The sequence below is a fragment of the Zygotorulaspora mrakii genome, chromosome 5 (assembly GCF_013402915.1).
Source record: "Zygotorulaspora mrakii chromosome 5, complete sequence".
Lineage (NCBI taxonomy): Eukaryota > Fungi > Ascomycota > Saccharomycetes > Saccharomycetales > Saccharomycetaceae > Zygotorulaspora > Zygotorulaspora mrakii.
This window is the reverse complement of record NC_050723.1, coordinates 830,122-846,473: the sequence shown is the minus strand read 5'-3', so window position 1 is coordinate 846,473 and position 16,352 is coordinate 830,122. Positions and strand designations below refer to the sequence as shown.

General features: G+C 40.0%; 7 protein-coding genes across 7 annotated transcripts; 4 read left to right on the top strand and 3 right to left on the bottom strand.

Annotated features, from left to right (window-relative positions):
- Nucleotides 1–49: 49 nt before the first annotated feature.
- Nucleotides 50–631, bottom strand: JAC1 (J-type chaperone JAC1; the record flags this gene model as incomplete). The annotated part of the gene is made up of 1 exon (XM_037289149.1): nt 50–631. The coding sequence occupies one exon, from the start codon at nt 629–631 to the stop codon at nt 50–52; it is 582 nt and encodes a 193-aa protein (XP_037145044.1).
- A 221-nt stretch (nt 632–852) lies between these two features.
- On the top strand, nt 853–2,367 carry ATE1 (arginyltransferase; the record flags this gene model as incomplete). The annotated part of the gene is made up of 1 exon (XM_037289148.1): nt 853–2,367. One exon carries the CDS (start codon nt 853–855, stop codon nt 2,365–2,367), a length of 1,515 nt encoding a protein of 504 aa, XP_037145043.1.
- A 153-nt stretch (nt 2,368–2,520) lies between these two features.
- Nucleotides 2,521–5,848, top strand: KAP122 (Kap122p; the record flags this gene model as incomplete). The annotated part of the gene is made up of 2 exons (XM_037289147.1): nt 2,521–2,544; nt 2,651–5,848. The coding sequence occupies 2 exons, from the start codon at nt 2,521–2,523 to the stop codon at nt 5,846–5,848; spliced, it is 3,222 nt and encodes a 1,073-aa protein (XP_037145042.1).
- Nucleotides 5,849–6,043: 195 nt separating this feature from the next.
- On the top strand, nt 6,044–8,620 carry HIR1 (Hir1p; the record flags this gene model as incomplete). The annotated part of the gene is made up of 1 exon (XM_037289146.1): nt 6,044–8,620. The coding sequence occupies one exon, from the start codon at nt 6,044–6,046 to the stop codon at nt 8,618–8,620; it is 2,577 nt and encodes an 858-aa protein (XP_037145041.1).
- A 293-nt stretch (nt 8,621–8,913) lies between these two features.
- LEU1 (3-isopropylmalate dehydratase LEU1) lies at nt 8,914–11,238 on the top strand (the record flags this gene model as incomplete). The annotated part of the gene is made up of 1 exon (XM_037289145.1): nt 8,914–11,238. One exon carries the CDS (start codon nt 8,914–8,916, stop codon nt 11,236–11,238), a length of 2,325 nt encoding a protein of 774 aa, XP_037145040.1.
- Nucleotides 11,239–11,458: 220 nt separating this feature from the next.
- On the bottom strand, nt 11,459–15,358 carry SLA1 (cytoskeletal protein-binding protein SLA1; the record flags this gene model as incomplete). Its single annotated transcript, XM_037289144.1, has 1 exon — nt 11,459–15,358. The coding sequence occupies one exon, from the start codon at nt 15,356–15,358 to the stop codon at nt 11,459–11,461; it is 3,900 nt and encodes a 1,299-aa protein (XP_037145039.1).
- Nucleotides 15,359–15,811: 453 nt separating this feature from the next.
- Nucleotides 15,812–16,315, bottom strand: MPO1 (2-hydroxy-palmitic acid dioxygenase MPO1; the record flags this gene model as incomplete). The annotated part of the gene is made up of 1 exon (XM_037289143.1): nt 15,812–16,315. The coding sequence occupies one exon, from the start codon at nt 16,313–16,315 to the stop codon at nt 15,812–15,814; it is 504 nt and encodes a 167-aa protein (XP_037145038.1).
- Between the last annotated feature and the right edge of the window lie 37 nt (nt 16,316–16,352).

Genomic DNA, 16,352 nt, shown 5'->3' with positions numbered 1-16,352 from the left:
GTAATGAGCTTTTCTGGAATGTGGATATACTGTGTTTATATAAAATGTCCTAATGCGAGAGGGTTACCGGCTTGCCAGGTTCCCACTCTTTAATAGCTTTCGCCAAATTGACCCAATATTTCAATTCTACAGTAAGCTTTGAGGCTTTGGCAAAGTCTTTGTCGTTGAAACATTGTTCTAATTGATGTTCGATACTTGTGATTCTTTGTTTGTTCTCTCTCTCAATTACATGAACATCTTCAATGTTTTGTACCTCCTCTAACTGCTCATGCGTGTCCAAAACCTGTATAAGGAGATCTGGATTGCTTTGCATTATATCTTGTGCTATTCGTTCTTGACTTAAATCTGTACCCTGAACAGCTTTGAGGATGTGTTGCGATCTCAATAAAGGATCCTTCAACGTATGATACGCTTTATTCAACAAAGACGACTGGTCACCACCATCATGGTCACTTGATTTGCCAAACGTTGCAGAAAGCATATCAGGATGATACTGCGCTTGTAGTGCTCGATATTCTTTGCGAAGTTTCGACTGCTCTATGTTCCACTGTGGAGTGCCTTTAGGAAAAGTCCGTGGGAACAATTCATAGAACGTTGATATTGATCTTCTCTGCACAGCAGTACGTAGCATTTGTTGAGAATCAATCTGTTTTTCTGCTTTTATCTTGTCGAGCAAAACGCTTTATGTTAAGCATAATGTTCTGTTCATCTGTAAGGATGATTATCAATCGTCGAAAACATATACGTGATCACCAAAAAGCGATCAAAATAACGATTAGATTCATTCGCTGGAGAAGGAAATACAGAAAGTAGTAGACCTCTTTCAATATTGAATTAAGATTAGTATACTTGATGACTGAAAGGTTAATAATATCTGCTCCATTCTACATAAGGGAGTCCAATACTGAATGCGGCTATTGTCATGGAAAAAAGCCCATAGAGCAAGACTATTCGTTGCAATCGTGGTCTCAGTTCCTCCAAGAAGACGGAGACAATATTGCATTTGAAAATGCCACGTTAGGATTTCAAGCAGAGTCTTTGTCAGTCGAAATGTATGACAAATTATGTAACATAGGGTTTAGAAGATCCGGGAAGTTTCTTTACAAGACAGATATGCTGAGAAATTGCTGCCGTCTCTATACTATAAGAACTACTTCAAAGCAAGTGCGGTTTTCCAAAGAGCTGAAGACTAGCGTTAAAAGATATAAGAAGAGCATTAGGGATGACGATGTCCAAGATCAAAAACTCTCAAATAGCAATAACACGACCAACCGAGAGGTGGACTATTTTAAGGAAATGATTGAAGGTGAGAGGAATTCAAACTGTTTCAAATGCGTTTTTGAACCTGCTGTATTCACAAAGGAAAAATATGACCTTTTCGTAAAGTATCAGGAAAATGTTCATAAGGATCATATCAACAGTGAGAAGTCTTTCAAAAGATTTCTATGCGATTCACCTTTCTCTGAAGAGACTATTATCGGTACACAGGAAGAATGGGACGAACTCAATAACTGGAAGGATTTCAAGAAGAATGATAGATTGAAACGATTGGGTCCAGCTCATGAATGCTACTATTATAAAAATAATTTGATTGCTGTAGCAGTAGTGGATATATTACCGTCAGGCATATCTTCAGTATATTTCATTTGGGATCCAGACTACCATAAGTGGTCACTTGGGAAGCTCAGCGCATTAAGGGAGCTGTGCATCACAGAGCGACTAAACCTCGGTTATTATTATATGGGCTACTATATCGAGGATTGTCCAAAAATGGCTTACAAGGCAAAGTATGGAGGCGAATTACTAGATATCTGTCGACATGAATATATTCCCATAGAAAAACTGAAAGAAAATGTAAACCTGGAGAAGCTTTTTACCTTTCAAAATGAAAGTTCTGAGGTATTTAGCGAGCAGCATCTAAACGACAAGCTTAAGGGACCCCCAACTTTGATGGACTCCAAGTCAAATGCCAGAAACACTGCAGATTCAGTGTATGGTCCAGAGGGAACCGCTGTAATCAATGCGAATGCTGCTGCACGGAAGTTGTCAGACTTAGGCATTCCATATGAGGTCACTCAGGATAGAAGTATCTATGGGAATCATAGTGAGACAAGTACGGCAAAGGATTACAGAAATTTTCCAAACGTATTCCCCGGTTTAGTGCCTTTGCCAGAGATACTTGAAATGGTAGAAAAGGGTAAACTAAACATGCTCAACTATGGACTTCTTTTCTATGACACGAAGCTGGGAAATATACGTCCAATGTCGAATTTTGAAAAGGAATCATCGCACATCAAGAAACTAGTTTGTGATATTGTAAGATGCATTGGGTTGCACAACACAATTGATGCTTTAATTATAATATAATTAGTCGTTTACTTGTTAATTATTTCTAAATGTTCGCATTTCACGATCGCATGGAAGAAAAGCGAACCTTTTCATGCCGAGAAGCTTTGTGGAGCTATAAAATATCAGCGTATACAGATTATCTATTTGCCTTCATCCCTGGTAGGTGTAATTATGAATATTGAAGAAGTTGTAAGCGTATGTGCATATCTTTTACCTTTTTCATTCTCTTATCGAATGAAGTTTTCTGTTGTTTAACATTTTACTAACATTGCGGGTTTCAAAATTGACTTGGTGCTGGCAGCTTATCGAGGAACTATATTCACCACATCCTTCTCGCGATGTTATTCAAATCCAACAAAGTCTCCAAGTCGTTCAAAGGTCAGATGAAGGTATCCATCTCGCCAATGAACTACTAATAAATCCTTCTCATTCTTCAAACGTGAAATATTTTGGTGCTTTAACCTTGACGGTTCAATTGACCACAAATGTTGATTCTCATGAGACTTTGTGGAAACTTTTTAAGTGCAATTTGTTGCACTTAAGCAAGTGTTGCAATCTATACATAAGTGATACCCAAGCTTACGCATCATTGATCACCATAATAAAAAAATTAATGTCTAACCTCTCACTTATTTTCACGAATATCAATGAGTCCGATTTTGAGGCCAGTAATTGCAATGTAATTTCACAATGGAATAATCCAGTGAATACTTTGCTCCAATTACTTTCAAGTTACAATAATGTACCCTTACATCAATGGACGACTAATCCAGAAATGGATCAGATTTTACACCAATATATTAATGCACCTATAACATATGATAACTTGATCCAATCTATCCAGTCCTCTCCAGCTTGCAATAAATTGCTTCTGATGTTCACACAAATTATAGTGGAAGATTTAACTAAATTCCAAACGAAAAAGAATCGAATGTCTAAAGTTTACGAAATTGTGCATGATCATCTGTATATCTCCACAATGGCTCTGATAAATGCAAATTTGACTATTATTGACTGCTCTGATGATATAATCTTCGACAGCATCAGTGCTTGGATTAGCTATATCTCAATGGTAAGAAATGTGTCAAGACATGGTAGAATGGATCTCAATGAAATGTTTGAGAATATGGTAGACCTTATACTCAAATCAACTCAAGAAAGTGATAATTTCGCTATTGCTGAAAAAATTATAGGAATAATTGGAACCGTTTTTGCCAATGATCCTACCTTGATGGGCTTCGAGCTTCGTGAGAAAATTGAAATAATATTTATTGGCGTTTCAAAGTCCGGAAATCTCGATATTTCGAAACATAACTGGATGTTACAATATATGAATCATTTGGTTACTAATGAAATGACTGAGGAATTGAAGGAGTTAGCTATTTGCATTGTTGACTTTCTGCAAATAAATACCCTCGATGTTTGCAACAAACTGTTTACTACAATCTCTTCAACAACTGTAAACCATGAGGCTTTACAGCAATATGTCAAAGTCCTATTGCAAATGACAAATTTTCCTTTGGTACCAGTTTTAAGGGAGCATTTTTCTGTGCGAATGGTAGATATTTGGCTGGATTTGTCCGAAGCTTACACTAATTTAAGCCCAGAAACATTGTCGGAACAAGGTCCACAATTGGCTACTGAAATCTTTCAGCAAGTCGTTCAAATACTCTTGCCCAAAATTAGTTTGATAAACAAAGGAAAAATCATCGAAGGAGATAGCGATGAAACAGCTTTTCATGAATTCGACGATTTCCGCTCAGCTGTGTCAGACCTGATGGAATCTTTGTGGTCGATACTCGGCAACGACAAGTTAACCAATATTTTAATTTCAGGTTTGGGCAACCATTTGCACGCAATAAATCATGTAGAAAATACAGATAACGACGGTATATTTGACATAGAAGCTATTGCCTTTCTACTTAATACATTATTGAGAGATATGACCTTATCTGAGAGTCCTTGGGTCTGTGATGTTATGGACTCATGTGAATTTCTTGTAGGAAATATTTTAATGCTTTTGCAGCATGGGTTTGAAAGTCCCGGAAACAGCGCAGGTTCACATGCTTTGAAGTTAGATTTTGTAAGAACGAGCTCTGTTCTTCTCGGAACTATTGCTGGCTACTTCCAGCAATCTCCCTCTCAGTTAGATATTTGTATCGATACTCTTTTTCAAGGACTACAAATAACTACCTTGGGGAGCGGTAGTGATACGGAGTTAAACAATAAGTTGGAAATTCTGACCATCAAAGCGCTATCCACATTATGTGATGTATGCAGGCAAGAATTATCTTCTAGTCTAGATAAATTTTTGGCGGTATTGAGTTCAGTCATGTCACCAAACTCCAACTACTCAAGCTTTACTAGAGAGAAATTAGTGCGTTCTGTTGGATATATAATTGAAGCTCAACAGTCAGGTCCTGAACAACAAGGAAACTATATTTTACAATTACTCAGCATGTTTGAAAATCTTATCAGGCAAACTATGATGATCCCGACACAACAAATGCAACAGCAGAGAATTTATTTACATTGCCTATTCTCATGCATCTCTGAACTAGGTTCCTCGCTTATTCGAGAAGAAGAGGACGAGAATTTATCAGTAATTGAAAGAATGTCAGGATATAACGAATATTGGAAGAACGATCCCTTGGCTATTCGAGCAAAGATCATGGATCTAATCGAGTTCATATTAAATGATACATTGTTATCAGTAGATCCAGAATTTGTTGAGGTTGCATGCTTGATACTAGGTAAGGCACTAAATTTACCTGATGATGAGCCCCATTTTCTCAAATATTCAATGTCAGAAATCATGCGATTTCTTTTAAAGCAGGCTGACAAAACTAGTATTTTGATTTCTTTGCCCTATTATGTTTACTTGCTGGAGAAACTGATTAATCGCTTTAAAGATCAATTATCCTCGCATGACTGTGATTTTATCATCGAACAAGTATTCCTGAAAAGGTATCAAGATAGCATTGTCTCGGACCCAGACTCGCTTCAATCTACAATAAACTTTATTAATTGTATCTTGGATTGCAAACCGTCCTTACTCATTCATTCCAAGCATTGGATGACATTTATTTTACCTGAGTTTTTGAAACTTCTCTCTGTTAGAGAAAAATTTACAATTGTAGCAATAACTAAATTTTGGGTAAAGATCTTAAGCAACAGGAGATACACACAACAAGATTTGGCAACAATGCAGCAACAAATCATTTCTTTAGGCCAAGATTTAGTGTACCAGACGTTATTTGGCTTGTACCATACCCAAAGATCGGATATTAACAATTACACCGATATATTGCGGGCTCTTGTTGCCAAATTTCCACTTCAAATCAAAATGTGGCTTGTAAATGCTTTGCCGCAAGTGTCAAGTCATCATAAAGATCATGAAAAATTGATAAATAAGCTACTAGTGACGAGAGGAAATAGGGCTGCAGGGAATGCCATTTTGGAGTGGTGGTTGGAGTGCAATCAATTGCCGGCATTGTAAATAGGTTAATTCGGAATTTTATAGACACGGCATTTAGAGAAATTACTCATCAGCTTATCGTAAGCAGTCGAATTTCAGTTTGTTGATGTGCGCGCCCATACATATTAATAATAAAAAAACATACACTATTTAGATTCTAATAAGAAACATCCGAGTTTGGCGCAGAGTCCCCATTGTAAAGGTATAGGTAGTGATATGAGAATTATCAAATTTCCATGGCTTGCTCACGAACAAGAAAACCGAAAATATGAGGTCTATGCGGTAGATGTTAGTCCCGATGGCAAACGTGTGGCCACGGGTGGTTTGGATGGAAAAATTCGAATATGGTCAATCGACTCAATCATTAAAGCCTCTAATGAAGGCCTTTCAACAGTTATCGTTCATGAACAAGATAAAAAGCCACTAGCTAGTATGAGTCGACATACAGGATCTGTGACATCACTAAAATTTTCACCCGACGGTAAATATCTTGCAAGTGGTTCTGATGATCGTATTTTACTCATATGGGGTAAAGAGGATGAGCAGCGGACAGAACATATGTTCGGTTCTGAAGTAGAAAGGGAGCATTGGACAGTACGGAGACGGCTTGTCGCCCATGACAATGATATCCAGGACATCTGTTGGGCGCCAGATTCCAGCATTTTGGTGACAGTAGGACTTGACAGATCCATTATATTATGGAACGGCTCCACATTCGAGAAAATAAAACGGTTTGATATACATCAATCTCTCGTAAAGGGTGTCATCTTCGATCCTGCAAACAAATATTTTGCTACGGCTTCAGATGATAGAACATTGAAGATCTTCCGTTATCATAAGACTGGTGATACTGCAATTACAATAGAGCACATCGTCACAGAGCCGTTCAAGGGCTCGCCTCTTACTACATATTTCAGGAGACTTTCGTGGTCACCGGATGGGCAGCATATCGCTGTACCCAATGCGACTAACGGACCTGTAAGCTCCGTCGCTATTGTCAATAGAGGTACTTGGGATACGGATATTAGTCTTATCGGACATGATGCGCCTACTGAGGTAGCTAGGTTCAATCCAAGAATTTTCGAATCAAAAATTGGAAATGATGCTCCGGTAACCGATGATCATACTACAACAAAGAGAAAACACTCTGTTGGAGACGCTTTTGATACTGTGGTAGCAACTGCTGGTCAGGATAAGTCATTGGCTGTATGGAGCACCAGCAAGGAGAGACCCATTTTTGTGGCTTATGACATTACAAATGGTACTGTGACAGATATGGCATGGAATCCAGAGGGAAATATGTTGTTCTTAACATCTTTAGATTGCTCTATTACTGTCTTCTTATTTGAGGATAATGAGCTTGGTAATGCGATACCTTTGGAGAGAAATATTGAACAATTACACAGATATGGGGTTGACAAAGATTCACTTGACTTTCCTGAAAGTATAAAACAGCTTTTGTCAGAAGACATTGTACGTCAATCAAGAACCAAGCGTCAAAAAGAAAACTCAACTGATTCTTTTTACGAAGCTCGACTGAAACTTGCGAAAGATCAAAGTACTACAGAAAATGGAGATTCAGCTTTAAAATTAGACTCAACAAAGCCGCTAATAAATAGTGAAAAGGTAAATATATTGATACCCAAGAGGAAGCACGATGGAAAAACGAAACCTATTATGATGAAAAATGGTAAAAAAAGGGTTGCACCAACACTAATATCTTCTGGGTATTCACCAAGCAGGAAAACGACAACATTCCCAAAAGACTTATCGACGACAGAGTTTGAAAAGTTTGGTAGCAGTGCAACAAAAGCTACGTTGACTAGATCGACTTTACGTACAGAAAGCTTGAACGGGCGAATAAGTGTATCTTCTGTATGCTTGCCTAGACTAGGGCTTCACACCTTAATCATGGGAGCGAAAGAGAGAAATAAGAGCATGTTCGAAAGAAGCGATGACGGCGCTTCGTCAAATAAGCAGGACAGAGAATCTGCGTTAGTGGATATAAATGTGGCAACACCTGGACTTGAAGGCGAGTTGCTCGCAGAGGAGAAGGCCAATGAAGAAATGGATCCGGAACATCTCAATGATCCTGTAATAACATTGAATGCAAAACTATCTAAAGAAAAAGTTTGGGCTGAAGAGCCCAACAGCAAATTTGTTGAAGATTCGGGCGTAATTGCCGACACAGACGCCGTACTTTTACAAGGAGGTGATTTCGAAGATTTTTACGTCCTGGAAATTCGCAATGGTGTTGAAAGATCCATTCAATTTGACGAAGAAGCCCTGCTAGAGAATCCGTCTCGCGTGCTTGGGTATTACAAAGGTAAAAGAACAATAGAAACATTCATACCTGAAGTTATCATATGTGCAGTTTGCTCCTTAGCATGTAAATCTTGGTGCCTTGCCACAGCGAATGGCTCACTGCAAATTATTTCCTTCAATGGCCAATCACGGATACCTAAAATCAGCATCGGGCACAAGATAATCGAGATGTCTGCCACAGGCGATTTTCTTATTGTCTTGACAGAAAAGGGACTTTTTTTCGTGTGGGATCTAAAGACTCTTAAGCTGATATATAAAAACGTACCAATACTGCCTATTCTGTTTAATGAACCAGTCGACGAAAACAAAGTTCGGGTATACAAGAAGATTACATCCTTCTCGTTAACAGAAAATGCAAAGTCTATTATTGTAGAAATGATTAACCCAAAAGAAAGTTATGAGTGGGTTGGTAACATGGGATGTTGGTCTATGTTAACGCAAGAATCATCAGCAGCTACTGCTTCCTAATCATCCAGTGTAGTTTATGTTCAAACCTGTCAATATTTCTTATATATGTGTGTCTTTTTCGCCGGTTCCGGTTTTTGCGTGCCAATTATGCCTGTTCAGGCTGCAACGCCGGTTCCGGCGTTGCAGCCTGAAAAATTTGGCATGATGATTATATGAAAAGCTGGAGTTGTAATCAACATGATATTTCAAACACAATATAAAAAGCGATACCGATACTGCTCATAGTTGAAAAGCAAACCTAGTTATCACATTTTGTGTTTCTGGAAAGCAGTAATTGGAAAAATTGAGAAATCATGTCCTATATATCAACAACTGGTCCAAGAACTTTGTATGACAAGGTATTCGATGACCACGTCGTTCACAAAGATGAGTCAGGCTCCTATCTTTTATATATCGATAGACATTTAGTGCATGAAGTAACTTCTCCCCAAGCTTTCGAAGGTCTGAAAAATGCTGGGAGAAAAGTTAGGAGGATCGACTGTACTCTGGCTACAGTTGATCACAACATTCCAACCGTGTCTAGAAAGAATTTCAAATCAACTGCTACTTTCATTGAACAACCAGATTCCCGTTTACAAGTTGAAACATTGGAGCAAAATGTGAAAGATTTTGGTGTGACGTTTTTTGGTATGTCGTCGTCAAGACAAGGTATTGTTCACGTTATTGGTCCGGAGCAAGGCTTTACCCTGCCAGGTACTACTGTTGTTTGTGGTGACTCTCACACTTCTACACACGGTGCATTCGGTTCTTTAGCTTTTGGAATTGGTACTTCTGAAGTTGAACATGTTATGGCCACACAGACAATTATTCAAAGTAAATCCAAAAACATGAAAATTTTTGTTGAGGGTACGTTATCTGATGGTATCACTTCAAAGGATTTGATTCTTCACATCATTGGTGTTATTGGTACTGCGGGTGGTACGGGATGCGTCATTGAGTTTGCAGGAGCTGCTATTGAAGCTTTGTCAATGGAAGCACGTATGTCTATGTGTAATATGGCTATTGAAGCAGGTGCCAGAGCAGGTATGATTAAACCAGATGAAATCACTTTTGAATACATTAAAGATAAGCCTTTGGCTCCAAAGGGCGCTGAATGGGAGAAAGCTGTCAAATACTGGAGAACTCTGCACACTGATGAGGGTGCCAACTTCGATCATGAAGTCGTTATAAAGGCGTCTGATGTTGTTCCAACTATCACATGGGGTACCTCTCCACAAGATGCTCTTCCAATCACTGCATCCGTCCCTGATCCTTCGAAGGTTACCGATCCTATCAAAAAGTCAGGCATGGAAAATGCATTGAAATATATGGGCTTAACCCCAAACACTCCATTCAAACAGATTCCGATTGATAAGGTTTTTATTGGTTCTTGTACCAATTCCCGTATTGAAGATTTAAGAAATGCAGCTGCGGTTGTTAAGGGATACAAAAAAGCTACCAACGTGAAATTAGCATTGGTTGTTCCAGGTTCCGGTTTGGTTAAAGCACAAGCTGAAAAGGAAGGTTTAGATAAAATTTTTGAAGAAGCGGGTTTCGAATGGAGAGAAGCTGGTTGCTCAATGTGTCTAGGTATGAACCCAGATATTTTAGAGCCTGAGGAACGTTGTGCTTCCACATCTAACAGAAATTTCGAAGGTCGTCAAGGTGCAAAATCTCGTACTCATCTGATGTCACCAGCAATGGCTGCTGCCGCTGGTATAATAGGTCATTTTTTCGATATCAGAGAATTTCAATACAAAAATGGTGACGAGCCAAAGATATCTCTTGATCAAGCGGCCGAAGACAAAGCATTGCAAGATGCCGTTTATGAACATGAAAATGAGCCAGTTCAACCTGATGAAGCTTCTGAAGAAGTCGCTGAAGAAGAAATCGACGACATTCCTATTTCAACTACTACTAAGGCTGAGACAAAACCCGTTGGTATGAAACCATTCCATACACTGAAAGGTACAACAGCTCCTTTGGATAAGGCAAATGTTGATACTGATGCAATCATTCCAAAGCAATTTTTGAAAACAATTAAGAGAACTGGTTTAAGATCAGGTCTCTTCTACGAATGGCGTTTTGTGAAAGGTGCTGACGGTAAGGATAAGGAAACTGACTTTGTTTTGAATGTTGAACCATATAGAAATGCAGAAATATTGCTAGTAAGCGGTGACAACTTCGGTTGCGGTTCGTCTAGGGAACATGCACCATGGGCATTGAAAGATTTCGGTATTAAATGTATCATTGCTCCATCTTTTGGTGATATATTTTACAACAACTCTTTCAAGAACGGTCTTCTACCAATTAGAATAGACCAACAAACGATTCTCGAAAAGTTGTTTCCAATCGCCAAGGCAGGGTCATCTCTAGTTGTCGATTTGCCAAATCAAACAATTGCTGACAAGGATGGAAATATTCTTGTACAACATTTTGAAATCGAACCATTTAGGAAACACTGTCTAGTCAATGGTTTGGATGATATCGGTATTACCATGCAAAAGGAAGAATTCATAACCAAATATGAAGCAGTGAGAAGAGACAGATTTTCCTTTTTGGAAGGTGGTGCTAAATTAATCAAACCTGTAAGAGGGACTAAAAAAAGTCCTTTCGGCGTTACCGCGCAGGAGTGGTGATCAACTCATGGCACATAGAGATATGTATTTTTGATGTTGTTGGGGCGCTCTTCTGTAGTCCTTCTCAAAGAAGTTCTGCACTCCAACTACAAATTATTTATTATTTATTTATTGATGTATTAATTGAAGAACTTTCTGCTTTTAATGATTGACAAAGGAAATTTGGGGTGAAACTCCACCAACTAGATCCTTCCTGTTTTAATTACAATTTCTTTATACATTAAAATCCAAAAGGATTATCTGCTGTTGCATTATACAAATTTGCTTGCCTTGGCTGTTGCTGTTGCTGCAACTGAGGACCGTTTCCAAACCCAAATCCTGTGGGCTGTGTTTGTAATGCAGGTGGTTGTGATATGGAAGTGTTCTGTATACCTTGTGTTATCCCGTTCATGCCACTGTTGATATTGTTTTGAAATTGTTGTGTAGGCTGTCCAACTGCTTGGTTTTGTACCATTCCACCTGTTGCCTGTAACCCAAATTGAGTATTTTGTTGAGGCACCCCTGTCATATTCGGGAAAGGCTGTGTCAATGAGTAGTTACCAACATTACCCGTTTGCATGACACCCCCAGTGCCTTGTGTATTGTTGAATGGCATCTGAGATGTAAATCCCATATTCGAACTTCCAAAGGAGTTTTGGGGAAGAGCAGTAGATCCTCCCATAACATTGTTCGAGAAGCTTGTTTGAGGCATAATATTAACTCCACCAGTGAGATTATTGCTAAAGCTTGTCTGAGGCATCACATTGTTCAGATTGGCACCAAAGCTTGTCTGGGGAATCATATTGGAACGTCCGGGGATATTGGCACCAAAGCTTGTTTGAGGCATCAAATTAGCACCTCCGGTAATTTGGTTCCCAAAACTTGTTTGAGGCATCATGTTCATTCCGCCAGTCAACTGGTTGTTGAAAGGAACCTGAGGAGCAAAGCTCCCTCCGGTAATATTTATTTGCCCCATACCACCTGTCCTCTGCAAAGGAATCAGTCCACCTGTTGCTTGCATGGGTAAAGTTCCGCCTGTTCTCTGCAAAGGAACAAGCCCCCCGGTTGCTTGTATGGGTATTATACCGCCTGTTATTTGCATAGGTAAAATACTACCCGTTGCATTTGCAGGCATAAGGCCTGTAACAGTCTTTTGTAATGGTAATATGGATCCCAAGGGAGGAGCATTCAATGCACCACCAGTTTTTTGCAACGGTATAATATTTGAAGTAGGTTGAATTTGGAAAGAAGGCTGAGTTTGGAATGAGGTTTGAGGCATGAAACCACCAGTTAACGTCATAGAAAGTGACCCGCCTGATGTTCTTTGAGGTTGTAAAACGTTTCCTGTAGCTTGTGGTAACATTAAACCTCCCGTTCTTTGTACTGGCATGAAACCCCCTGTAGCAATTGGCATCATGACAAAGCCAGTTGCCATGGGTAGTAAATTATGACCACCAGTTTTGAATGGATCAAGGGGTGCCATGACAGTTCCTGTGTTAGAAGTTACCGTAGTTGTGTTTGAAGCGTTTCCTGTATTACTTGATTTAACTGGTTCCAATTCATTCAGCTTTGGTTGCGGTGCATAGTCAATAGAATTTTTCTTTGGTTCCAAAGGTTGCAAGTCGAGCAAATCTTGCATTGAACCTGTAAACTCAGATTGATTTGAAGGAAGATTGATTTCCGATTTTGCAGCAGGTTTCACCGTCCAAGCTTCATCATCTAATGCACCCGTAGAATTAACTGGTGCAGTCTTTTGAGGTAGCAATTGCGTTGCAAACGCTGGTGCGGCACCAGTAGCTGCGACTTTCAATGAACCATCAGGTTCAGAGAACATACCACCTGGAGCATTAGTTGGTTGTTGTGGTAATTGAGAATCTCTGCCAAATTTATTGTCCAGATATTTCATAACTCTAACGATGTCGCCCTCTTTCAAACCTAAAGTTCTCAACATTGATGAGTTAATATCGCTCAACATATCTTCTGTAACTTGTTCCCTTTCAAAATTTAGAGAGTAGCGTTGACAGTTGCTAACATCGACTCCACAATTCAGGAAAAATTCAAACCAATCATAATCTTTCTTCTGCTGTTGAGTCTTTGAAGTTGCTGCTGCTGCTCCTGCTCCTGCGGGAGCAGATGCGGATGGAGTACCTGTAGCTACTGGATAAACAGCAGTTGCGGAGCCAGTTGACTGAGGTCTAGGAGGTTTAACGGGTGGAAGTTCTCTCTCTTGCAGTTTTGCTCTTTCTTCGTCCAAAAGAAGTCTTGCCTGTTTCAATTCCTCTATTTCCCTTTCTCTTAATCTTCTATCGCGTTCCTTTTCATCATGCTCTCTGAGTTTTTTCCTTCTTTCACGTTCACTTTCTCTGGCATCCTTAGTATCTTGTTTCTTGATTTTATATTTATCCAAGCTGAATCCTGTTGCCCTTTCGACATAAATAATATCGTCATCAGATAATTTATCAGCTGCGACAGCGATTTTGACACCATTCGATTTATGCAAATGAATTTTACCATCAGAGCAACCAATAAATTGAGCCTCAACTTTGAAAGTTCCTGATCTATCCGCCCATATACGCGATTTTTTGGGATCCGGTAGTGGCGATTTATCATTGCCATTATTATTATTACTTGTGGAGGCTGATCTTTTTCTTTTCGAAGTTGAGTTTGATCTGCTCTTGTTTCTGTTTCTTCTATCGCTTGATAGATCTTGATCATCATCGTCTTTCCAGTTTTTACCACTTAATTTGGAATTGGAACCTTTTCCATTACCCTTGGCGAATTTTTTGAATGAACTTAGTATGCCATGAGAGGAATCATTTTTATCCTTGATTGGTTCAACGAATTGCGCCGGAACCACACCTCTTTTGCCAGAACCAACTATTTCACACATCCACCAGTCTCTTGATTTTCTATCATTTAAGATATAGACTGCTTGACCCTGTTTTACTGTTAATTCATCCTGAGATTCAGCCATAAAATCGTAAAGAATATTACCTTGTTTTTTAGGTTTGGAAGCTAATTCCACCTCTCTAAGCCCCGCATCACGCGAAGCTCCTTTATATTCAGCTATTACTGAAAGTATTTCTGCACACGTATCATTATTACCGGTATGTAATTCTAAGCTTTTGTAAGGATCAATGAACTCTAAAAACATGTGTTTCTTCTCTTTATCATATGAAGTTAATTTATCGACACTCCATTCTTGAGGTTCACCCTTCTGAGGTTGGAAATATATCTTATTATTGCCAATGGAAAGTTTACATTTTCTTTTCTTACGACCGTCAATTTCGGAAATACTCCAAGTCCGATAGTCCGACTTACTATCTTCATAATCATAATCATAATCATTCGTATCAGCGAGTGATCTCCCATTCGAATGCTCGTTAGCTCCACTATTGCTATTATTGCTATCGTGGTTACCCTCGTTGTAACTGCTATGATAGGAGATCCTATTCCTAGATGTTTCTCTAACACCCACGGGTTCCTCTGTAGCTTGCTGTGTTGGTCTTGAAGGCTTTGGTGGCGGAACATCTTCAGCCTCTTCTGCAACTTCTTGACGGGCATTCCTTGTAGGCATCGCAGGAGGAGCATCAGGCTCTGCGATCACAGTATCTTCCATGGGACTGCTGCCAGTTGATTTGCTAGGATGCTGCGGTGGCGGCAACATAGTTGCAGCATCCGCCGGCGTAAGAACCGGAGGTGCAATAGCTGCTACCTGGGCAGGTGCCGGTGCAGGTGCAGTTGCTGCATCTGCTGCTTCCACATAGTTGCCGGGGATAAACCCAAATTGCTTGCTAGTCTTCGATTGAACCAGTAACCAATCGCTGTCCTGGTCGTCAAAAACATCGAACTGTTCATTCTCATGAAATATCAATTCTTCGTCAGGGTTTTGTGTTTGCTCATAATCATAAATAGCTTTTACCTCGCCAATAGAAGGCGCCACCTCAACGTAATTAGAGGGCACCAACCCGATCGGTTCATCTGCATCCGACCCAATTACCCTTTTTTTCACAGTCCACCACTCGTCAACATCCGATTTTTCAAGTAGGTACAATAAGTCCCCCTCACTGATGGCCAATTCCTCAGCAGTCTGCGGCTGGTAATCATACACTGCCTTGTAAATGCCAATAAATGCTGTCATTCCCAATTACCAGCACCAAAATCGAGAAGAGAAAACTTGATACACCTTTTGCACTCCTATTTCTCCTTACAATTCTAGTTTCGGTCCCAAGTTCCAGTCCCAATCCTTTTTTTCAGATTACACAAAATTGACCTAACTTCACCAACACCAGATTGCGAGATCTCTCAATGCTCTTCTGTCCTAGAACAACAGCGTCCTTTGTTTCTCCCCCTTCTGCTGTGAAATGCTTTTCCAGGATTGATCCCGCCCATGCTCCCGAACTCGTCTTCCTCGTCGAGAAAGGCGACCCCTATCAAGAAGCTCCGCCGAGAAAGCACGGGTAACTGATTACAACGTTAATCATGATATACACAGTAACACATACTATGAGGGTATATTGTACAACAACAGATCGACTGGCCGACTCATCAGTCGAGTGATTGATTCGTTGTTGAACGTATACAGTTTATGCTCCTACTGGGGTACACCCGGTGCGATATCGTGCTCGAGCTGATCCCTGAGTTGTGGCATGTAGCCGAGTTTGAAAAGCACCTCGAATAGAACAAAGTACGGTGCGAGAACTAAACTCTGGACCAGGTTATCGAGAAGTGCAGGCTTGCGCTTCTCGAATACACCGTGGCCCACGAACTGGAATATCCAGCTGATCACAAACACGGATAACTCGGTTGCGAAGTGGAGCCGAACCCATCCTAGGGTAATCGCAGCGTTCATCAGAGCTATGATAGCGCTGGCAAGGATGCCCGTGGGCACGCACAGCGCAATGTAGTAAAGGCCAAAACACAGACCTAAAATATGTGCCAGCGAAATAGCTCCGTATACCCTGATCCTCTGGAGGATGCAACTGGAAGTGAACAGGATCACCGGAACAAATATCATGTGGATGAATACGTTTGTCCGCTCGTGGTGGTAAAGCTTGTAGAATCTGAGCTGTTTTCGCAGATCAAACAGAGTCGTCATCTTGAAACCTGCAGTGCTCGGTCGCAGATCACTCGTA